General features: G+C 47.8%; 2 protein-coding genes and 1 long non-coding RNA gene across 15 annotated transcripts; 2 read left to right on the forward strand and 1 right to left on the reverse strand.

The window, feature by feature from the left end:
• Positions 1-1,257: 1,257 nt before the first annotated feature.
• On the forward strand, positions 1,258-4,912 carry LOC136475471 (phytosulfokine receptor 1-like). The gene is made up of 2 exons (XM_066472945.1): positions 1,258-1,494; positions 1,610-4,912. Exon 2 carries the CDS (start codon positions 1,619-1,621, stop codon positions 4,862-4,864), a length of 3,246 nt encoding a protein of 1,081 aa, XP_066329042.1. The 5' UTR covers positions 1,258-1,494; positions 1,610-1,618; the 3' UTR covers positions 4,865-4,912.
• Positions 4,913-10,235: 5,323 nt separating this feature from the next.
• LOC136476469 (HIPL2 protein-like) lies at positions 10,236-13,484 on the reverse strand. Its single transcript, XM_066474324.1, has 6 exons — positions 13,338-13,484; positions 11,789-12,337; positions 11,479-11,650; positions 11,277-11,359; positions 11,007-11,173; positions 10,236-10,832 (listed from the first exon to the last, which is right to left on the reverse strand). The coding sequence occupies exons 1-6, from the start codon at positions 13,482-13,484 to the stop codon at positions 10,358-10,360; spliced, it is 1,593 nt and encodes a 530-aa protein (XP_066330421.1). The 3' UTR covers positions 10,236-10,357.
• Positions 13,485-17,510: 4,026 nt separating this feature from the next.
• Positions 17,511-22,703, forward strand: LOC136475469 (uncharacterized). 13 transcript variants are annotated; one of them, XR_010763184.1, is made up of 8 exons: positions 17,511-18,286; positions 18,395-18,850; positions 19,615-19,670; positions 19,752-19,903; positions 20,456-20,544; positions 20,822-21,223; positions 21,306-21,668; positions 22,206-22,703. It is a non-coding gene; the product is annotated as an uncharacterized lncRNA (long non-coding RNA). The 13 variants fall into 13 exon arrangements; XR_010763179.1 differs by adding an exon at positions 19,989-20,029 and having other exon boundaries at positions 18,395-19,903; XR_010763182.1 differs by having other exon boundaries at positions 18,395-19,670.
• Positions 22,704-23,831: the final 1,128 nt, after the last annotated feature.

Below are 23,831 nucleotides of genomic sequence, written 5' to 3' on the forward strand. Positions count from 1 at the left end.
TCCTGTGTAACCTTAAACTCTACTTCTTCTTAATGAAAAACGGGTGAATGGCCTGATCGTGAAAAAAAAAGATAAAGGCTGCTAACTAACCTTGTGCAATGTGAGGATGCATGCATGTCAGTGTCGTCTACTCGTCTCTGCCACTTGTTCTCTGCAAAAGGTTTTGCCAGTTGCGCCGGCAAGCTCTCCAAAATTGCACACACAAAAAAGAGTGAATTAAAAAAAAAATCCAAGTTGACCTTCGCAATCAGACAAAAATGCTAAGACAAAAACGCAGAGCATCCTGTAATTGGTTGGTCTGGTCCTCTCAAATCTCAACATTTCGAACATCGATGAAATTTGCCGACAGTTTCCTAGCGCAGCCGTCAGTTTCTTTCCTGTTATTACTTTTCGTTGCATGTGTCCTGTGCTCCATCATTATTCTTTCGCTCGTGGCTACAACAAACTCCACTGTCAAAGGATGTCTTGGCTGGTGACTAGCTGAGACAGTTGGCGTGTACACATCTACTAATCTATAGACTAGATCAGAGGTGAAACTGGTTTGCATTGCTAGACGCACTACTACAACATGCAAACATCTAGCATCCATCTCATTGGCCAATAATTATGATTGAACTATATATGAGTATAGAGAATTAATTAGTACAATCCAAGATTTTACCAATCATTTTTCATTTTTTCTCTAATTAATTACTAGTGGACAGAAGTTTGGTGCTAAACTAGTAACCATGGCTAGTAACAACAATAATCTCGTTAGGCGGCAGCCGGGATGCGCGGTAAGACTTGCTGACCGTTCTGGTCCAGCAGCCCTGTCCTGTCCTGTCCATCTCATCTCACTCAGCGTTGACTTTGTCAAACCCCCGGTCAGAGCCCTCCGTTTCGTGATCGACGGCCGCCGCGCACGCGCCTGCTGCAGGTCACACCGCCACGTGTCCAGCTCGAACAGCCGTTGACCTCCATTAATCACTGGCAGGATTTAAGGTATAGTCAATGCTAAGAACCAAGAGATACAGTTACATGGAACGATCAGTTCAGTCAGTCAGCTGGAGAAGATGACGATGATGGCACACGCACACCGAAAGATCAATCTGAAGGTGACATTTTTTTTTGTGTCTGCGGCGTCCAGATGCATCCAACAAATTGAGCCAAACCAAAGCAAGCACTCTGCACTCAACAACAAATATATATATTTATGGTACACTAACAAGAAATACTAAGAAACTTTCGAGATGGGTCTCAAATCATGACAGGTACTACTACCTACTTTATAAATCACTAACCTGAAGAATTAGGACAGGTCAGGTCAGGGATGTAAGCTAAGCAGCAGTATTAAACTTGAGCTGCAGAGTCAAACCCAGAGTGCCTTCTCTCCTTTTTCCTTCTCACACTCCCTTTCTCTCCCCTCGTCGCACTTCTCTTCTTCCTGCAAGGGAACAAGAAGAGAAAGGCAGCAAGCAAGACTGAAGAAGGACGATCTGACCATGATCCCAAGATGTGAGAGAATTCATGGCGCTTGCTTCTCGTCACCATTAGTTAACTAGCTACTAGCTCCGGGCGGCTGATCATCGCTGACCACCACCCTTGTCGACGTTGTCGTGTGGCAAGGCAGGCCGGCGACATGGGGAGCAGAGCAGCGGCGATGCTGCTAGCGGCGCTGTGCGCGACCGTGCTGAGCGGCGGCGCCGCGCAGACGCAGCCGTGCGCCGCGGCCGACCTTGCCGCGCTGCGCGGGTTCTCGGCGGGCCTCGACGCCGGGGTCGACGGCTGGCCGACCGCCGCCAACGCGTCCGACACCGCGTGCTGCGACTGGCCCGGAGTGACGTGCGGCGAGTCGGCGGTGGACGGCACGGCGGTCGTGGCCGTCGTCGGGCTGGCGCTGCCCAACCGGACGCTGCGTGGGCAGGTGTCCGCGTCGCTCACCGGCCTCACCGAGCTCCGGGTGCTCAACCTCTCCGGCAATGCGCTCCGCGGCGCGCTGCCCGCGGGGCTGCTCCGGCTCCGGAGCCTCGAGGTGCTCGACGTCAGCGCCAACGCGCTCGCCGGCGCCCTGCTGGCGGCTGGCGGTCCGATCGACCTCGCGGCGGCGCGCGTGTTCAACGTCTCGTACAACGCGTTCAACGGCACCCACCCCGTGCTCCCCGGCGCGCGCAACCTGACGGCGTACGACGTGTCGGGCAACGGCTTCGCGGGCGCCGTCGACGCCGCCGCGCTGTGCGCCGCATCTCCGGCGCTGCGCGTCCTGCGGCTCTCCATGAACAGGCTCCCCGGCGCGTTCCCTGCCGGGTTCGGGCAATGCCGGTCGCTCGTCGAGCTCTCCCTCGACGGAAACGGCATCGACGGCGCGCTCCCGGACGATCTCTTCGGCGTCACGTCGCTGCAGTTCCTTAGCCTCCACACCAACTCTATCTCCGGCGGCCTGTCGCCTCGCCTGCGTAACCTCAGCAGCCTCATCCGGCTCGACTTCTCCTTCAACGCCTTGTCCGGGCCGCTACCCGACGTGTTCGACGCGCTCGCCGGCCTCCAGGAGCTCTCGGCGCCCAGCAACCGGCTCTCTGGCGAGCTCCCAGCCACGCTCTCGCGGTGCCGCCGGCTCCGAGTGCTCAACCTCCGGAACAACTCGTTTGTCGGGGACATCGGCCTCGACTTCCGCGCGCTCAGGAACCTGGTGTACCTTGACCTCGGCGCCAACGGCTTCACGGGGCCCATCCCGGCGAGCCTTCCCGAGTGCAGGGGCATGGCCGCGCTCAACCTCGGTCGGAACAAGCTCACCGGCGAGATACCGGCGTCGTTCGCCAACTTCTCCTCGCTGTCCTTCCTCTCGCTCACCGGCAACAGCTTCTCCAACGTCTCGTCGGCGCTGCGGACGCTGCAGAGCCTCCCCAACCTGACCAGCCTGGTGCTCACCAGGAACTTCCACGGCGGCGAGGAGATGCCGTCGGACGACGCCGGCATCGCGGGTTTCCCCAGCATCCAGATTCTGGTCATCGCTAACTGCGAGCTGCACGGGGCGATACCGTCGTGGATAGCCGGCCTCCGGAAGCTCAGAGTGCTGGACCTGTCGTGGAACCTGCTCGCCGGCCCAGTGCAGCCATGGCTGGGGCAATTCGACCGCCTCTTCTACCTCGACATATCGAACAACTCCCTGCAGGGGGAGATACCGGGTAGCTTGACGCGGATGCCGGGGCTGATCTCCGGCGGCGCTCATGGCAGCGGCGGCGACGACGAGGCGCAGGTGTATGACTTCCCGTTCTTCATGCGCTGGAACACGTCGGTGCAGGGTCGGCAGTACAACCAGGTGGACAGCTTCCCGCCTTCGCTGGTCCTTGGACACAACAACCTCACCGGCGGCGTGCCGGCCGCGCTGGGGGCGTTGACCAGGGTGCACATCGTTGACCTGAGCTGGAACAGGCTGTCGGGGCCCATCCCACCGGACCTGTCGGGGATGACGAGCCTCGAGTCGCTGGACCTGTCCAACAACGCGCTCTCCGGCGCGATCCCGGCGTCGCTGACGCAGCTCAGCTTCCTCTCCCACTTCGACGTCTCGTACAACAACCTCTCTGGCGAGGTCCCCGTGGGCGGGCAGTTCTCCACGTTCTCGCGCGGGGATTTCCAGGGGAACCCGCTGCTGTGCGGCATCCACGTGGCGCGGTGCGCGTGGAAGGACGAGCCGCCGCGTGCGGCGGACGGCGGCGGGGGCGGCAAGCAGGAGCGGAGCGCCAGCGCTGGCGTCGTGGCGGCGATCAGCGTCGCCACGGCGCTGCTCGTCGCCGTAGCCGTGGCCGTGACGTGGCGCGTGTGGTCGAAGTGGCAGGAAGACAACGCCAGGGTGGCGGCGGACGACGACGACAGCGGCAGCCTCGAGTCCGCGGCCAAGTCCACGCTGGTGCTGCTCTTCCCCGCCGGCGAAGAGGAAGACAGCGGCGAGCGCACGATGACGCTGGAGGACGTGATGAAGGCGACGCGCAACTTCGACGCGTCCCGTATCGTCGGGTGCGGCGGCTTCGGGATGGTGTACCGCGCGACGCTGGCCGACGGGAGCGAGGTGGCGGTGAAGCGGCTGTCCGGCGACTTCTGGCAGATGAAGCGCGAGTTCCGCGCTGAGGTGGAGACGCTGTCGCGCGTCCGGCACCGGAACCTGGTGCCGTTGCAGGGCTACTGCCGCGCCGGCAAGGACCGGCTGCTCATCTACCCGTACATGGAGAACGGCAGCCTGGACCACTGGCTCCACGAGCGGGGCGGCGCGCTGGCGTGGCCGGCGCGGCTCGGCATCGCGCGCGGCGCGGCGCGCGGGCTGGCGCACCTGCACGCCTCGTCGGAGCCGCGCGTCCTGCACCGGGACATCAAGTCGAGCAACATCCTCCTGGACGCGCGGCTGGAGCCCCGGCTGGCGGACTTCGGGCTGGCCAGGCTGGTGCTCCCGACGGACACGCACGTGACGACGGACCTGGTGGGCACGCTGGGGTACATCCCGCCGGAGTACGGCAGCTCGTCGGTGGCCACCTACCGCGGGGACGTGTACAGCCTCGGCGTGGTGCTGCTGGAACTCGTCACGGGGCGGCGGCCGGTGGACATGGCGCGGCCCGTGGGCGGCGGCCGGGGCGTGACGTCGTGGGCGGTAAGGATGCGGCGCGAGGCCAGGGGCGACGAGGTGATCGACACCAGCGTCGGCGTCGGCGAGAGGAGGCACCGAGAGGAGGCGGCGAGGGTGCTGGACGTGGCGTGCGCCTGCGTCAGCGACAACCCCAAGTCGCGGCCCACGGCGCAGCAGGTGGTGGAGTGGCTCGACGCCATCGCCGCCTCTGCCTCGCCGGTGCGGCGGACGACTGACGCAGAGCACGCCGTGAATAGTTGTAACTGGAGATGAATGGATAATGTAAAATGAAAATTGGAGATGTGCTCTTGTAAAACTAAAGTTTTGGAGTAGTGCATTGATCAATTAACCGTATATATAATCATACATACACAGAATAACTGCTGATACTGTAACAAATCAGAACATATTCTGCGTCTCCGGTCCTTTGGTTGAAAGAAATTGTTACTGTATGATCATTCATTCGCCATACAGTAAAGATACATATTTATTACTGACAGTGTGCTCATTCATAGAGCTTGGTGCAAATATAAATACGTATATGTCAAATTTTTCTGTAAGACACTGTTTGTGGCTCTCGAGGGTTCTCATTCCTCCCACTTACTTTGGTGTTACTGCACCAAGAAGCTATTTTTGGTGCCTGGGTTGAAAAATAACCTAAGGAAGAAGAGAAGCCGGCGAAGATACTCTACCAACTCTGTCTTCACTGTAACAGTGGCGGATAAGAGCGGCTGGAGCTACGCCAAACGACCCCTAAACTAGGCTACACGGATTAACAAACATTGCCTCTCAGTTCCACGCTTTTGTGGCCTACATTTGTAAAGGAATTATCAATAAGGAATCAAAAGAGTTATACAAGAAAGATTTCAAATTACCAAAGCTATGTTTTCACCACGAACAAAAAATGTCCTCGGGACATATGCCCCCCCATATGCACCCAAATTGGATGCACATGAGGGCATATGAGGAGAGAGCGCCCGGCTGCTAGCTTGCTGCTCAGGGATGAGGTTAGCGGAGGGCGGCTCAATTGTTTATGACCGGTGACTTTTATATACTAATAAAACGTACTTTTGTAATCCGTCTTCTCTGTAGCGGTCGCGAAATCTACAGCGAACAGCGGCACAACGCACACACAAAAGTCACCACTAGCACGGTTGGACACACTGACGCTGCGCTGACAGACTAGGATAGGTGAAAAAATCTGCTACAGTGAGAAGTGTTTAAGCAGTACATAACATAGTGCATAAACAAATCGTGCGACAATTGCCCCACTTGACCATTATATGTGCATCTTACCGATCGACCCTCTAAATGACTCCACAAGTGTGTCAAAACTTAATAGGGACATATGTCCCCAAGTTTGATTGAACACCGGTTGGTTCGTGAGGAATCTGAAGGTGGGTAAACTTTGTGAACATTAACTACTTTGTGTCATGGCACACGAGAAATTCTCCTGGCATATAGCATCTCCGGGAGACATTCTAAATTCCACGCTCCATATCTTCATTTGGCTAGCCACTCCATAAATATTTTCTCTATATAATTTCAACACACTCCAACAGGTTAGCCATATCTCATAGTCCATATTCTCTATTGATCTATATTTTATATCAGTATTAAAATTAGTATGGGTTTACATATTTTTTTCAAGATTTTTGAGAATTAAATCAATACTCTTAAGTTCAGATATTTTACAAAAATAGTCAATTTTGAAGAATTTAAATTTAAATTTCTAAGAGACTTTGAGTTAAATGCAACTAAAATGTGTTCTCTGTTATTTATTCTATTGGCAAAAAATAGACATTAAGTTTGGAGCTTGATATAATCACCTTTTAAATTTATGAGAGGCAAAAGGAATGGAATTTTAGAGCAATACAAACATGGTACTAGCTGTCAGTGTTACGTATGCTAATATAGCGAGCCACACTGGCTAGCCAAATTCGGCTTCCAACCCTCACGGGATAGCGTGTCAAATAACTAAAAAAGAAATAGTAAGTTGAATACCAACTCTCTTGGAGATGCTCTTGGTGCCGAAGACACGCAACTTTTCTCTCTCTCTTTGTCAAGCTAACACAAACACATACACCCCGCAGAATTATGTAACTACTCGTGACTTACGTAACTATACTATACGGTAATTAGCGCACCACCAGCATCAGGTAGACTATATTCTTGACCTCTTCCTGATACTGTTCCAAGTTTGGTGCGCATCCGCGCCTCCATTCGGTCATCCGCGCATCTGTTCCTAGTTGACCGACACAAGTGAAGCGGCCCAGGAATTGAGATGAGGGCCAAGCTATTCACTTGGACGGCGGCGGCGGGGGTCTGGGACAGCTGCCCATAAGGTGTATGATGTGGCGTTCATCCCTAATTAACAATAGTGCATAGAAGATGCAATTTGCATCTTCGCTAGACTGACGATAGACAAGACTAGCAGCAAATGCATTTTATTGTTTTCACCGAAACGAGGGAAGGAAGAAGAAGGTGTATAGTGTGTCCGTCTAAAGTTATCTACTCGCTCCGTCTATAAAAAAAATGCAATTCTCGTATTTGGAGAAACCAAATGTTTCTATCAAATTTATAAGAAAAATACTAACATTTACGAAACAAAATAAATATTATAGATTAATTATGAAATATACTTTCACAATAAAAAGATTTAGAGACATAAATATGAATACTATTTACTGTAAACTTGATCAAACTTAAATTACTTGATACTATAGTTGCATTATTTTATGATTGGAGGGAGTACTATATTACTATGGAATAAAAAAGTATGTGTGAATGGCTTTTTTTCTTCAGGAAAAAACTGAAACAATACAAGCAAATCACAAATCCTAACAGCGAGGGCTATAGTTCGATGACAGAAGATATGGTGCATGCAGTTCTAGACGACGATCTACGACACACTTTGATCCGGTGTTGCCGAAGCAGCGACGTGTGCCCCACGACCGGATGTAGCCACACAGTTGCCATAGTGCTTAGCTCAGGGCGCCGGGGGATGCTCACATTTATGGTCGCCCACAGGACCAGACTAAGGGGGTATTTGGTTACACCTCCTAAACTTTAGTCGCTGTCCCATCGGATGTTTGGACACATGTATGAAGTATTAAATATAGAGTATTTATGAAACTAAATGCACAGATTGAAACTAATTTATGAGACGAATCTATTAAGCCTAATTAGTCCATGATTTGACAATGTTGTGCTACAGTAAATATGTGCTACTGGCGGATTAATTAGGCTTAGTGAATTCATCTCGCGGATTACTTACGGATTCTGTAATTTGTTTTTTTATTAATATCCTAACATCTCATGCGACACCCCCATGTGACACCTCCTAAAATTTAGTCACTGGATCCAAACGTCCCCTAACAGCAGAATTGCGATGGATGCTAGACCGCCTTCCAGCCAATCATGCTGCCCGTATGTAAGGTTGAACATAAGGACGGAGCAAGAGGGCCATGCGCCCCCCTGACCCACCCAGCACTTTCTCGCTCAAAACTTGACCATCCGCAACGAGCTCCGCGGTCAGCGCCGTCAGTTGGGTGGCGTGTGACAGGGGGCACGTCGTCAAGGAGACCGCGGACAACGTCAAGTACATGGAGTTCAACAACAGACGGCCCGACACAGACACCACCCACCGTGTCAACAAGGGCATCCAAGTCTTCCACGACTCCGCCGTCGCCGCCCAGGTAGCCAAGTACACCGCCATCGATAACTTCATTGGGCCTGTTCGCTTGTCTGAATTCTGGAGGAATCTGGATGGTTTGGAGGAATGCTGGAGGAATTTGTGAGAGAAAACACTGTTCCAGATGAAAAAATAAGCGGATCAAGCCGGGTTTAAGGGCACGCGAAACCTTGGGTATTCTACTGGTGCTTTAGTGTTCCAAGAGTTGCTCTTGAGGTCACTTGCCGTGGTCAACTAAGGCTCTTACAGTATTTAACAGGGGAGCTATCGGTGGTCGTTTTTTGTTTTGTTTGTGTGTTGCATTTTTGTGTGTGTGGTCATTCCACGAGGTAGTTGCAGGCGATGGTAGTGAGTTAGGGCATGCATGGTTTTGGGCAAACTTGTTCTTGCCTCACCTGGCACAAGCAACGTGTCAGGCCCGGAGAGCCAATTTAGCCTAGGATTTTATTATATGGCTACCGTATAAAATTGTTCATATGGAATCCTATAAAAAAACATTTATTTATGAATTTGGTAAATGATTCTAAAAGTTACAATTTAATTCACTATGCAGGCGCTAGATAATATAATATGTCTTGAACTTACCAGATTACAATATAAATAGTTTAAATCCAATACTGGTAGTTTAAAACATAGATATAAAAGAGACTTACAGTAATACTCATAGGACTTGTTTTGGTGAACCATGAAAAACAATATCTAATCTAAATATCATGTGAATAATGTCTCTGATACATAGATAATTATTGCTAAGTAATTATGCAACCAAGCTTTTTTTAGAAAAAAAAAATTAGATGATTCAGCGGCGCCGCGACAATTACAACCTGTAGTGGTTCGAGAATTTCGGATTGAGCTGCCATATTCATATCAATGGTGTGAAGTTGATTTTTGTACGTCGTTCTGGTTGATTCCTAGGCCGTCGAATCGAGCACCAAGATTTGGCCCGCTAAAAGCTTTGGTAGGGCATAGCTGGGGCCTGGAACAACTCAAAGGCATCCACGATTTTTGACGTGGGCCAAGCTTTGGCTGGGCAGCATCCAAATTAAACGCACCCATAACTAATTTTTCTGTGGGGATCAAGTCCCGTTGCTAATCTCTAGCTGCCAGTGCCGAACAATCGTTGTATCCAAATGCACCGAGAATTGGAATATAATGCAGAAAGCGTAGGTTATATGCACATTTTTAGTTTACGCTGAGTTATCATGCATGCGGACCACAAAACAATATATGTTTCGTTCTCAAATATCTAGTAGCCTAGTACATTATATATATCATCAAAAGCACACCATAGACAGGTATATATATGAAACAGCGAGGTAGAGTTTTCCATCGGAGATCAGCAGCGGCGAAGGGAGCGTCCCATCGTCGCCGCTTGCTTTTTCGTCTATGAGAAGGCTGGGGGAAAAAGTCTGCAAGGAGGGCGTACCTCTTGATTTATCGCTGCAGGGTGTTGCTAAGAGGTGCTCACACCTTGTTTGCTTATAAACCGTGTTGATACTGATACCGAGAGAAAGCGACGGCCAAAAAGCCCAATTGATCGCAAGCCCTATCTCTGATCTCCGCGCCACCGTTGCCGTCCGATCTTTACCATGTGGTCAGGTTAACGTGGAGTCACAGGATGTCGTAAGTTTCCATCAGAGAATAGCGGCGACGAAGGGAACCATCTTCGCCACATGCTTTGCTCTGGCGGATTTGAGACCGGAATCATCATTTCGTACACGGTACGCCACCATAACAAAAACTAGTACCAATAGCAGCAGTAAGCAGTACTTCCTTCATTCCAAATTATAAGACGATGTTCAAGATACATTGTCTTTTGGATCTATTTTTTTAAACGGACTGAGCAGAAGAGTTGCCGATTATATTGTATTTTATTAATAAAGAAAGAGACCCAAATCGGACAAACAACGATCCACAAAGGAGGTTACAAAATAAAACAACACCGACTACAATAGTTTGAACAACTCTGCCAACAGCAAACAACACGTATCACCAACACAACCACAACAACCGAAAAGAAGATAACGTCTAATAATAAAGAAAAACCAAAAAAAGAAACCTCCTTTGGGGATCTATCCTTCTGTACTAATAACGGCGAGTTGGATTTTATTTTCGCCGTTGTGGATGTTCACGTTGGTGGCGTTGATCGTGATGTCAGTCGTCCTATTGAAGCAGCTGCATGTCCTGTACCTATACGCCCCGTAACCACCACCAAGAATCGCTATCAGGCTTCCTATCACACCAAAGATCCACTTGAGAAGGCTCTTAGTAGATGTGGATGTGGGGGCTCTGGTGTGGGTGTCGTCGACGTCGCAGAGGCCGGGCCACACAACCATGTAGACACCGTCTGTTGCGAGCAGGAGGGCATTCTTGTCTGCATCTTCCGCAAAGGAGGTAACGCTGCCGCCAGCAAAGTCGCCGCCGCGGCAGCGAGATGTAGCGGTAGCAGGTGCGGCGCACGCGACCCGGAGGTTCCGAGTGGTGGTGTAGTTGCTCGCCGGCGATGCCACCGTCCACCAGAATTCTGAGCCTTCCATGTAGATATAGCTGTATATAGAGAGAGTACAAACATGCCGATGCCGCACACAGGTAAGAAAAGACCGAGGATGCATGATGAATGAACCGGTGCTCTTTTCGGCTGATACATAAGCCGGCTGAAGCTATTTTGTTGTGAGAGAAAAATACTGTAGATTCTAGCTGATAAGCCGGCAGGGACAATACCTTCCGATGAGGGTGTTGTCCGCGTAACCTCGGTAAAGCAGGCCGCCTACTAGGGATGGCGGCGTTCCTAGCGTGGGCTGTTGGTGGGCCACGATGAGCGAGGCACTTGGCGGCGTGGCAGAGGGGGATGGGCCATCTGAGGTGAGGTATACAACCTCTTGCTCTTCCTGCACGTTATGAGTTCCGTTGGTAAATGCATTGGACTCACTACAAGGCCCACAACATAGGACAATAGCACTTGCAGCAGCAGCAGAAAAAAGCTAGAATAACCTCAATGATTGCGCAGTAGAGGTCGTGAGGCTTGTCGGCATCGAACGCACATCGCCTCGGGACACCTAAGACCGATGCGTATACTTGGACCTCCATGGGACCGATTCCTGGCGCAAATTATGTTAAGATTTGAAGGTGATTGGTTTTTGCGATGAGATGATGAGAAATGAAGAAAAAAAACAAGTAAATCGTACATACATACCCGACGGCATGCCTCCAACGCGAAAGCGCAAGATTTTTGCTTGCAGCTGTCCATCGCTCTGGGCCGGGCCAGTGACGAGGTAAAGGAAAGAGTCAGCGTTGTTGGGCCGAAATAGGATCTGGCCACCGTAGTAGTCGAGGAGAAAGCCTACTGATGAAGAGCGGGGCTCCGCCTCGCCTTGATCAGGCAAGGGCAAGGCCATCGAGAACACCCTTGTACTCCTAGCCTGGGCCCGGTTCCTGTTGGCCTATAATAACGAAGGGTAGAAATCAGAGGATGTACATGTACAGATGTACTCGTACGTACGAGCTGCTGAAAAAGTGAAAACAGACGATGTATGTACTGAACTGAAACTGACCTCGTGCCCGCTCCAGGATGCTGTCGGCAATTGGTCGACGATGAGGAAGGCGCCGCCGTCGTCTGTGGCAACGGTCGTGTAGTAGGAGACGAACAATCTGCCGCTGGAATGGACAGCGACCCCAGCGAGGCCCCGGCCGCGCGCGGCGGCGTCCTGGCTGACGCGGGTGCCGAGGTCGACCACCGGCTTGTCGCCCACGTGGAGGACGGAGCCGCCGGTGGGGTCCACCACGTCCACCGTAGCCAACCATATCTGCCCGTTTCTTCGCCAACAGAGGAGTCGGCCAGATCCGTCATGAAGCGGCACCACACCATCGTACGCCCGCGTGGAAGCCTTGTGCACGCACAGCGTGCTGCTGCTGCCGCCTCCGTCAGTGCTGCCTAGGTCGTCGTCGTGACGGGTAGTGGAGATGGACGACGGCGGGGCCGCGGCGCCGGCGCAACGGAGAGGAAGCGCGGAGGGCGGGTCGTCGTCGGCCGGAGCAGTGGCGGTCACGCACACCTGCACGAGACGAACAGCAGAGTGTATTATGAGCAGTGGCGAGATTAGGATCAAATTCTAATAGCGGAAAGGCAAACGATACACCATAGTCTATATGACAATGTAGGTACGTGTCATATAGAAAAATAGCTCACAAGAAAGGTTTTTAAATCGAGAAGTTCTTTAATCATATAATAATATAATATGATACAGTAGCTACCGGGGAGAGAAATACGATACTAATGTCCTGGTCCTCTTCATCTTGTATTTTGTAACAACCAATTTTGTAACCATCGATTATAAGAAATCTGTAATTTTATCTTTTAATTGGAGTCAAAACTGCACAGAGGGTTAAAATTGGAAACTCTCGGGCCAGACTTCAACTCTCGAAGTGGAATAATTGCTGGGCTGTGGGGCTAACAAATTACATAGCTATCCCCGGGCTAGTTGGACCACGACGGCCCTAGGTCTGAGCTCGCCCCTGATTATCAGAATCCGCACGCCACCGGCCCACCCGCGGCAGTGGCCACTGCACGAGCAAGTTGCTAGCGCGCTATGGTGCTACCATAGTCCACATGCCGCTTGCTACAGTAACAATATACCCTACTAGTTCACCGACATTTTCTTTCGTAGATAAAAAAAAAAAAAAACATCTCCCGCTGAGAAGTCCCCCTCCATCCACCCAGAAAAATGTACCACTGCGCTTTTAAAATGAATTGTCCAGATTTACGCCCTGTTCGCTTGGCTTATAAGCCGTACGAACGGTATTTTTCTCTCACAACAAATCAGCCAATAGTACTTTTCAGCCATGGCTTATCACACAAACGAACAGGGCATTACCTGTGAACATTCTATCTCCTTACTCACTCAAATCCAACGACCCACATCAAATGTGTCAACCTCCTAATCCTCCCCCGCGCAGGAGAACCCAGCCGGGCGTCGGAACACTCTCTCGGTGGCCACAGTTCGATCCCTCATTCCCTCTACTCTTTTTTTAGCGCTCGAGCGACCGTAGTCTGACTTCCGCTCGGCGCGCCTCTCCTCCTGTGCCCCTCCCACTGCCTCCGTCGCCGCCGCTCTCCTGTGCCCCCTGCCTCCACCCGTAGCCGAAACTCTGCGCAAGATCCGTTGCAGCCTCCGCACGTCCCCTCCTCCAACGCCGCTCCATTCGTGCCCCTTATCCCACAACGACCGGGTGAGGTGCAGGCCTGGTCGGGGAGCAGGAGCTCGGCATGGGCGCATGGCCCTCAGTGGATCCGGAGGAGGAGGAGGAGGAGCACGGCGACGGGGACAGGATGCACGTGTTCGGCGGCCGGTGGAGTCAGGCGTCGGCCGAGCGAGGCGGGGAGCCATAGCGCCATGGGAGGGGCGGCGCAGCCACCACACGTGCATCGTCCAGCTCTGCTCCTGCCTGTACGCACTGCTCCCTTCCTCCGATCCAACCCTGTACGCACTCATCCCTTTTTATTTCCAATCAGTTCTTGATTTCTAATCGGGTCTAATTGGTTGCGAACAATGGCGGAGTTTCGTTTCTTGCCGCATCATAGATAAATTTTCTTACAACATGTTCCTGCATCTGGCACACGTTTACTTAAGTGTGATGGTTCCCTTAAGTGATTCTGCCCTCCTCCTATTGCTTAGAACTCATTCATATTTAAAATTGATTTATCGTTGCAGATATCCAAATGAGATTGCGATCCACAACGGTAGGAAAGAGTTTCCACCGGTTCCTATAGTACCTATACTGCACGCCACCCCCTTCTCCTCACCCATCACCCCCTCAATAATGTGAAACTCATGGGAAATAAAAATGTTTCTAATTCAGTTTACTGGGGTCCTAATTTATATTTTCTTTTCGTCTGTATAAACTTTACAAAGTTGTGGTATACTGTATACACTCCTCTCCATGTGTTCTTAATTCAGTCGACAAGTCATTACTGGAGTCCTAATTTTTTATATATTTTCTTTTCGTTTTACAAAATTGTGGTATACTGTATACACTACTCTATATGTGTTCTTAATGATTAAGGTGCAGACCACATTTGGCTTTTCAGGATAACGAAACACATCCACTAAAGAAGGGTCAAGAGGACTGGCAGAGGGCATATGAGAGAATATAGACTCCTAACTCAACCAAAAGCTAATGAGGTTAGTGAGGACAGAGCCACCCTTTATTCTAAAAACACACATACTTATGCTTGTTTCATTTGTATTTTTTGGGTCAACAGATTGCTCAAATAGGACATAATGAATACTTATGCTCATTTTATTTGTGTTTTTGGGTCAACAGATTGCGCAAATAGGACACAATGAATATGCTATAGGATAGAGAGGATATGGCCAGTGCTACTTACAAAAAATTATAGGCATTGTTAGTATTTTGTTGTCAAATCAAAACTAAGTTCACAGTTCATCGTTTCACTGACTTTATGGTCTTTTACTTTGCTACAGGTAGAACAGTGCCTTGCTGTTCATTGGTCAACAAGCGGCTTTCATTTGTATTTGTAAATGATATAGAGCAGGTGATGAGTGATCAACAATACTAAATTGGATCTTAATGCCAATGATCTGTAAAGATGCTTTTAACCTCATATTTATTATGACCTCTCATTTGAATACTCTTAAATAAAAGTGAGCGCAAGTAACCTGAGTCGGTGGTTTACTTGGTTCCAGGTTAGTCGCTTATTACCTTCCCTGCATTCCCATTTACTTATTTGGTCTTTGAATCATTCATCAATCTATGAAACTATAATGAAACAGTAGTAGCAGTAGCAGCAGTTCATAAACTTTATATACTCAATATCCTATTTTCTGAGTTCCTTGGTACTTCCGGTGCCTGCCTGAGATGATTTTTGAATATGCACTTTTAAAAACGCCTATTTTTCTGCGCCGGTCATGTCAATAAGATTTGTAATGTGTTGCTGCAGGTGGAGCTATTCAAATTTCTGTAAATAATGTCATTGATGAGGTAAGCATGCTATTTTTCATTTGCTTGTCATCTGTTTAATTGTCTGTTTTTGATGGATTGTTGACTGGAAATTTAGGATTAATGTCAGCTACCTGGTGCTGAGTGCTTTTGCTATAGGTGGTCGATGCTGGTGTACTGGAATGCCATGCTCCATTTAATAAACTGATTTAGTTGTGGTTTCCATCTGTTGTTAGATTTTCGAACTCATTATTTCTTTGCAGATCACTTTAGCATTTAGGCTGAGGCGATATAGATGTTTTATGATTATATGATTTATATAAGATAGACTATTAGGTTGTTGCTTTCAGAAGGACAAAATATTCAGGATGATGCAAGTTTGTCAATTGCTTTCAGGCATGTCCTTTGAGGTGTTAGTTGCCATTATAACTTTCTTAACTTTTTTTTTCTTTTGCCGTGTGCAAGACAAAAGTTGCCTGGCAATTCTATCCAAATTACTACTTCCAAGGTGCTAATTGCCATCATAAAAATTGTGGTTTTCTCAAACCTCCCTGCAGGTTTCAAGGGCTAATTCCTGCAGCACATGAACATTGGTGGAACATTTATCATAGATGAATCCTTGTATTCAGTTTGCACAAATCTGAAGGTGTGCCTCTTTTTTCTCCCTGAATCTCAAGTACTTCAGTTGCAAATAGCTGCACAAATCTGAAGGTGTGCCTCTTTATATTTTACTTCATATGGTGTTTGGCATTTTGGCATAGCTTAAAACTATGACCTCTGGTATTCTCAGTAAGGATCACCCCTGCATTCTAAAAGCTTTTGCTGTTCATATCAAGATGTAGTTCTTTTTTTATAAATATTTCCTTTTCCGGACTTCCAAGAACTTAGGATTAGCCTTAAGGACTAATATTAAGATGTGTCGCTTAGCTTAAACAATTTTGAGGTAATTGCCTTGAAGCATTCATGATTTGTCATTTATGTTCTATGGTAAATTTCTCTTTCAAATATCTTTGAATATGTTCACATTAACTTTAAGATGCTACTGATTATGGTGAGAAAAAAGTAAGTGGAGGAGAAGAATACAAATAATGGCTTATCAGCAAATTGGGGAACTTGAACGTAAGAAGCTACTTAAATATTTCCCTGCAGGCTTCAAGGGCTATTTCTTCATATTGGGGAAATTGAAAGTAAGAATCAAGGAGGTCAAGACGGTAGTCAATTAGTATAGTTGCATGAATGACTCAATTAGCAACAAATAGTACTTTTGTATGATGTAGTTTCCAAAAGCTGGGCGGCGAGTACCTTTGTATGAGTGTTTTCTGGATTACATACATGATCATATACAATTACGTGCAACTTAAACTGTATGAAAAAATATCGTCGTTTGGTTATTTTTATGTGCATCCCTAAAATAAAACCGTAGCGTTAGCACGGACACTGTACTGGTAATTATTTAATTTGTACGGCCGGCGAGAGGATGAGTTGTGTGACTACTGGATGAAGTGCACGGTACTACGCGTGGACTACATCTACTGCACCATCTTATCTTATAATCAATAAACAGGCTGGTGTTTCTAAAAAAACTAAAATTTAATTTGAATTTAAGTAAACTGATCGAAACTTTTTTGAGATGAATCGGTATGACATGGGGCTACTTTTGTGCAGGGTGCATTTACATTTAAATGTGAGCCTCACATTGAAAACTAGACCCTAAAAATAAAAACATCGTATTTATACCTTAAAATTTTCGCAAAATTGATTGATATTTAGCTGAAGATGAATCATTATAACAAGAGGCAACTTTGCTCGTAAAATTGACTAAAATTAGTTGAAGATGACTCATTATAACAGGCAGCAACTTTTTTGTAGATTAATGTTGCTATGTATATAGGTGGGTCCCGCATCAAAAGATGGAACCTAAAGCTAACATATCGTGTTCACAGCTTAAAATTTTCGTGAAATGGACTGAAATTAATTGGAGATGACTCATTGTAGCACGGGAAACATTGTGCAGATTATTGTAGTAAAATCAACATGTGAGTGCCACATACTTTGTATTATCTAATTGAGGCAAAGGATTATAATCCACTCTTGTACCCTCTCGGCCTCTCCTTCTCGATCTCTATCTCTTCTATATCTATATCTATAAAATCTTTATATATACATATAATTATATGTATTATATTATATTATATTATTTATTATTTATTTTGAGTATTTATATGGTACCTCAGTATCAAATAGCTATTCAGTGCCCAGGTCCTGTTAGCCAGGCAAACAGGCCTCCGTTCGGGCTTGAGGCTCACAGGCCAGGCTTCGGCCAGCGGCATCTCAGCTCGAGAGCTACCCCCACCACCCACGTTTTTTACCACGTTCGCTCGATCCGCTCCTTCCCTCACCCCCGCCGGCGCCGCCCGTCCGCTCCCTCGCCCTACAACCGCTGCTGCGCCGATGCCTAGCGCCCCGCCGTTCTCGGCCGGCGTGCCCCAGCGCCCCTCCCCGCCGTGCCGTGACTGAGATCGTGGATGCGACTGCAACCGTACCCGCTCCTCCGACCAGCCGCTACCATCGCCTAATCCCATTCGCCCGACGAGGATGGCCGCGCGACCACGGGCGACGGGGACGGCGGCCAGCAGATCTCAACCCTCGTCCCGGCCCCTCGCGCGCGGAGCTCAAGATGGTGAGTTGGTGACCACGGCACAGACCCGTGCCCTTCCCATCGCGCACGTTGAACCCCGTTGAGGAGCAGAGAGGCGGCCCCGCGTCAGATCCGTTCCGCCTTGCGATGCGTGATGGCGTGGCCGGAGCTTCGCGGCGTCGGCCTCATCCTCGCATCTCTCCTCCGTACGTGGCCTCTGGAGTGGATCTCTCTCTGCACCACGGTAAGCAGCTGGCCCGTCCTCTTCGCTGAACTTCAGAATGGGTTGGATCTTGGCCCTAGATCTCAGGGATTGCAGTTTCCTCTGCCTCATCTGGATCCGGAGGTGGACACAGGCATGTTTGATCCGGAGAATAACCGAGGCAGATCGTTAATCAAGCCCAAGGTAACTTCTCTTCAGCCCCTCGTTTTTTTTATCTGCCAATTGATAATTTGCTGTTCGTTTCTAGAGAAATGGCCGATACTTTGTTGCATGCAATTTCTGTCCCTATAGATGGATCGACATGAGGAGGGTTGGTGCAAGATCAATGGGGCAGTGAGAGCTGGGAGCAAAGCTGCTGGCAGTAGTGCTCTGCTTGCAGGAGTGAGGATGTGGCGTCTGGATCCATGGAGGAACAATTGACGGCAACATCCAACATCAGCATGATGGGTGCTATTATGCTGAATTGGTTTTCGGCGGAGGAGCGAATGAGGCAAGGAAGTGGAGTGGAGGGCACGCGGCAGCCCTCCCTCGACCACAAATTGGCCACGCAAGCAGGCGACATGGTATAGTGGAGAAGCCGAGAATGCAGGGTGGACGTTAGTGATATAACAGAGAAGGAATCGATTTTCTCAAGGAGAATCCACTGTGCGACTTCCTACTGAGAAGCATTAAACATTTAAGATTTGGCTGCTGTTCTGGTCCATCTAAAGTGGTTTTGGATTGGAATGGCCAATTTTTTTTATTCAGGTATTTGATTTATTCCTACTGCAGCTATACCTGCTTGTGATTACAATGTGATCTATACGTTTTGTTTTGCTAATTTTCCTTCCCCAAGTTACTTCTTGTAAATGATAGGTTTCGTTTCCTACAAATGTTAGATTAGTACCTAGACACGAATTATTCTTGAAAGTATTCGCAGTTTTTACTCATCCACACAGGTTTCATATGTTTTCTCTGTTCCTGTACCCTCCATTCTACTATCTTTGTTCAATTCAATTGTCATTTTCTTTTAGGTCAAAGACTTATTTTCCCAGTGCAATAAACTTGTTCAGAGCACAAATTGCAATACGATTAAAAAATATTTAATTGTTCACCCAAACTTAATTCTTCTTTCAAATTGCAGACCCTTTTGATTTCTCCTGACTAAATTGTTTCAAGCTCATTTTAGTTTTCTACTCTAATCGATCTCTTTCTATTGAATGTTTTGTAAATTAAATAGTCACGGATGCGGCAATACTTGCTAGCTCTATGTTGTTTATGTGATTTCATACTTATGTGTTTTTCAATATAAAGATATGTGTCTATGGCAGCCTTGAAATTAATCTGTCAGCTCTTGAATGTTGGTAAATGCAATAATAACTAACTTATGTTACTGTGCAATGCGAAGTCGTAAATGTTATTGGCTTATTTGGAACATTGCCTATATACTAGCCAGACCATGTATTATGATAGTTTATATAAAATTAACTGCTTGTGGATTATATTCAATTTGGTAATGATGACTTATGCAGGCTTCAGTTTGCATCTGTGGTATTAGTACACAAGCAATCATTGATTCTTCCAGCGGGTAGTACCTAGCACGTTTATAGAATTGCTTCGGCTTTCATTTCTTATTTTCCTATCCTAATTTTTCTCCTTTGAAGGGCAGGCCTGGTGCAAGCGGTAGAGTCTTACCGCCTGTGACCAGAAGGTCCCGGCCGGGTTCAAGTCGCGGTCTCCTCGCATTGCACAGGCGAGGGTAAGGCTTGCCACTGACACCCTTCCCCAGACCCCGCACTGAGCGGGAGCTCTCTGCACTGGGTACGCTCTTCTTCTAATTTTTCTCCTTTGATTTGTTTATTTCCACAATAATTTATGTGTCCTGATAGGAAACCATTTGTCTTAGGTTCTTCAATAAGCAGCAGCATGTGACTGCTCAACTAGAAGGTCCTATATGCCTCTGCTGTGCAATTAACATATACTCTGTTGCGATAGTTTTGGCACTTTAGTATTATTCATTACCAATCTTTTGACCAATTATTAAGCATTTTAGCATGACTATTTCCACATTTTTTAAAAAGAGGCCATGCTATTTACAAGAAAGAAAAAAGAAAAGAGAAATCAGGATCACAAACTACTGTAAAGACTATAACCAGTTATTACTTGATGGGAAGTAGCTCTTCTTTTGCTCGATGCATAAGCATCGCAAATTAAGACTTGAACTTTATCATCACTGCTTCTAGAGTTAAGTCAAATTGATTGAAGATCCAGCTATCCAATCATCCAATGTGGCAGAAACTTCATTTATTCAGATTATGTGTTTTTAATCTGTCAATCAAATTGACTCTTGTGATGGTTTGGGTTTTTTTGTAGTGATGGAGCTGATGGCTATGATCACTCAGGTGTTGAATGAGAAGGGATGGTCAGTTGAGACATCACTTGTCCATGTCTGTGTGCTCCTGGTAATTTTGTCTTCCTGTTGTGTTGCCCTCAATCAACTCTGCCTTCCTCTGTGCTGCAGCATGCTTTGATTTTTTTTTTCTGTTCTGAATGTGCCATGCTGGTTTCGATTATGTAAGGGAGGAATCAAATTAGTTAGATTGATTATGAGATAGTGTCTGTGAGTCGGTATGACGGGAGAGACACATAGGACACCCTATTTTTCCTTTTGTTCCCATCCAAATAGCGTTGTCCTATTTATTTTATATTATATTTACTATACAACTCAAACATTTACAGACCAAACGTCCACAGACCACAGGCGTGCGATAGCTCGCTTGCTCGCCCACCCGTCCCTTCACACGCTCCCCCGCGAGTGCATGGATCCGGTGTTGCGAGATCCCGCCTCCAATCGCTCTCTCCCCCTCGCGAGATCGCTCTCCAGTCTCCCTCGTGCCCCTGAACGCGCCGCCTCCTCTCCCTCGCTCGGGGCAGGAAGATAACCCAGGCCCTCGGATCCGGAGTTGTACGTGCTGCTGGGTGTGCAGGATGACCCGGAGGTGCTCATCGACGGAGTCGCCATGGCTGGCCTAGTCGGCGTGCTCCGCCGGCTCGGGGATCTGACAGATTGGCGTTGCTTGAATGCTTGCTATCCTATTTTGTGTTAAAGCTTGTTCTGCTCGTTCTGCACGTAGCCGAATGGTGACCCTCTTTTTTTGTTTTTGTTTGAGGGCCTCAGTTGGATGAGGAATTCACCTTTTTTTGTTTGACTTTTTTTTAGCAGTCACTCGATGTTGGACTTTTTAGAGATGATTTTCAGGGAGTGCCATTTGGATTTCTGCACAAACTGGGACTGCGAATCTAATCTGCATCCACTTCAACCTTAACTATAGATTGATGATCAAAATAGCTCGCTTCATATTACTGTAAATATCTTGTTTAACTGGCAAACATTCTTTCATTTTGCTTTTCTGAATTTGTGACAGGGGGAAGAAGAATGTTGAAGCAGCCGAATGCTCTGCATGCTTTTATGAATTATCACCAGCTATGCCTACCTCGCATGAACCCCAGAGGACCCCAATGACAGATCCTCCCCAGCCCCATCCCATGAAACACCGAGCAGTATATCCCCATTCAGTTGGATCAGGTAAACCCGGTGATCATATTTTATAGTTTGATTTGTCAACTTGCTGCTAAGTATCCCTCCTTCATCAATATATATAGCATAGAATACTAAAGCTGTCCCCTGCTTTGACTTTATGTATGTTTCAAAACGTATACAATACTTAAGAGGGGTGCTGAGATGGGTGAACGTGGAAATTGCATTGTCTGGTGTCTTTGTTACACGCATTGAGGTGTTTCGAAAGAATTTGTGAGATTGTTTCCCACTTATTCCTATCTCTCTGCTTTTTTTATATGATTATGGATGCCAGTCAGTGCAATTGGGAAATAACCGGTTTGTAATGCATAGATCTAAGTTTCAACCTTCCACAACTCCGCTTATGGATTCTTAAAATGGTGTGGTTCGTGTGAATATATTTTGGCATTTCAGATGATCAACATTAAGTCAGTGCAATAGGCATGTGTATCTTCTTAGAGCTTTGTTTTTGTTGATCTGTGAGAAATTGAAAATATTTGGAAGGAATCGACCAAGATTGATTTGATTGCCATGTGTGCCTTTCAGGTTTGGTGAAATGCTCATGGTTTCCACGACAAGATCTGGAGAATTCAATTTCTGCAGTGTAAAGAAGTTATGGTTTAGCTTATATCTGCTAGGTGAGCAGTTGGTTGATCAATTTTATGAGGTTCTTGACAGTGGGATGGAAGGTGACCAGCTTAGCGCTGAGGCAATAGAACATGATTATGTCTTCAGTTATAGCAGCATAGCAGTGATCTTGAGGTTTGGCATGGCATATATAAATGCTATTGGGTAATTAACCATGTGTCAATTTTCATGAGTTTTGCGTTTGCAGGTTAGCTTAAAATAATTGAATTTTTGGATGTGTAGAAATTATCGTTTTACAAGAACAGGATTGGATATGCATTTTTCCTGGTAGAATCTTAGATGCAGTTAGAGGATTGGGATATCCTGCTATAGGACAATCTTTTCTAAATTTAAGGCAGTTCGTGACTAGCTACGGTCGCAACAAGAAATTAAAATAAACAGAGGTCTGTTATGGTTTCTGCCTGAAGCAAGTATGGAATGCAGTCTACAATTTTTTTTTGTTGCTATAATATGGAATTAGTTGTCAGTTAGTCTAATATGGCATAGTTTTGTCTTGCTGATATTTGACGCTTAAAATTTTTTGTTTTTGGTTATTTACAACACGTTTAAACTTGAGTTATCGTGGAATTGTTTTTTCCCATTGCAACGCAAAACAAATGGTCCTACTTGAATTATCAAGAATTTTTTTTTTCCGTTGTAACGCACTTGATCCTGGTTGGATAAAAAAAAAATTACCCACACCCGGGCAACGGTACCCGCCAGTCCCCAGCGGCGAAGCGCAGCAGCAAGACAGAAGGAACACACCCGTGTACAGGTACCCGCCAGAAAGGAGAGGTGGAACCATGACGGACTTACCGCACAGATGTAGGCCTTCAGCTCGGATCTGCAGGCAGCGTCCTCGTAACCGTGGGCTTTCACCTCGGCAAGGAATGCCTCCCACAGCTTCAGGTCGTCTTCGGCACTGCAGCTGCAAGACCCACAGAAGGGCGTCGTCGTTCCTACAACAAATTAATTAAAGCACATACAAAGATTGTTCAGCAGCAGTAAACGGCGGATCGGATTGATATGCAAAGATGATAGATGATGCATGTTATGTTAATTACCTGCACACGAAGCAGCAGCAGGAGGTGAACACGACGCATGAAGAGACAAGCAGGCGAGGGAGAGGAAGAGGACGATCCGCATCATCATCATGGAGTCGGCGATGCAGTACCCAGTAGCCTAACAGAGTGGAAGCAGTAGCTAACTAGCTACTGCTGTTCAGTAGTAGGGGTGCCGTCATAGCTCGGGGACGGGGGGGGGGGGGGGGGGGGGGGGGGGGGGGCTCGGGGACGGGGGGGGGGGGGGGGGGGGGGGGGGGGGGGGGGGTGGGGGGGCGTGAGATAGGGTACAGGAGGGGCGGGAATCGACAGACCAGTACCAGGGGGAGGAGATATGTCGACCGTGAGGGATTTTTTTGTTTGGGTAGTGGCACGAAGCAGCGTACGTATGTGACCACCTGCCTCGCGCGCGTTTTTGAAGTTCCAGTAATCCTCGTTCCTTTTATAGCGAATTTCTCGCTACCGCCGGTCGTCGGCTAGCTCC

Source organism: Miscanthus floridulus, chromosome 8 (genome assembly GCF_019320115.1).
Source record: "Miscanthus floridulus cultivar M001 chromosome 8, ASM1932011v1, whole genome shotgun sequence".
Lineage (NCBI taxonomy): Eukaryota > Viridiplantae > Streptophyta > Magnoliopsida > Poales > Poaceae > Miscanthus > Miscanthus floridulus.

What these genes read in the sequence shown, in the direction of transcription:
- LOC136475471 (XM_066472945.1), top strand. Translation starts at nt 1,619, where the DNA reads ATGGGGAGCAGAGCAGCGGCGATGCTGCTAGCGGCGCTGTGCGCGACC.
- LOC136476469 (XM_066474324.1), bottom strand. Translation starts at nt 13,484, where the DNA reads ATGGAGCGGCGTTGGAGGAGGGGACGTGCGGAGGCTGCAACGGATCTT. An exon ending in GAGAGGCGCGCCGAGCGGAA is followed by an intron (nt 12,338 to 13,337) that starts GTCAGACTACGG and finishes CGTCTCGTGCAG; the next exon opens with GTGTGCGTGACCGCCACTGC. An exon ending in GACAACACCCTCATCGGAAG is followed by an intron (nt 10,833 to 11,006) that starts GTATTGTCCCTG and finishes CTCTATATACAG; the next exon opens with CTATATCTACATGGAAGGCT.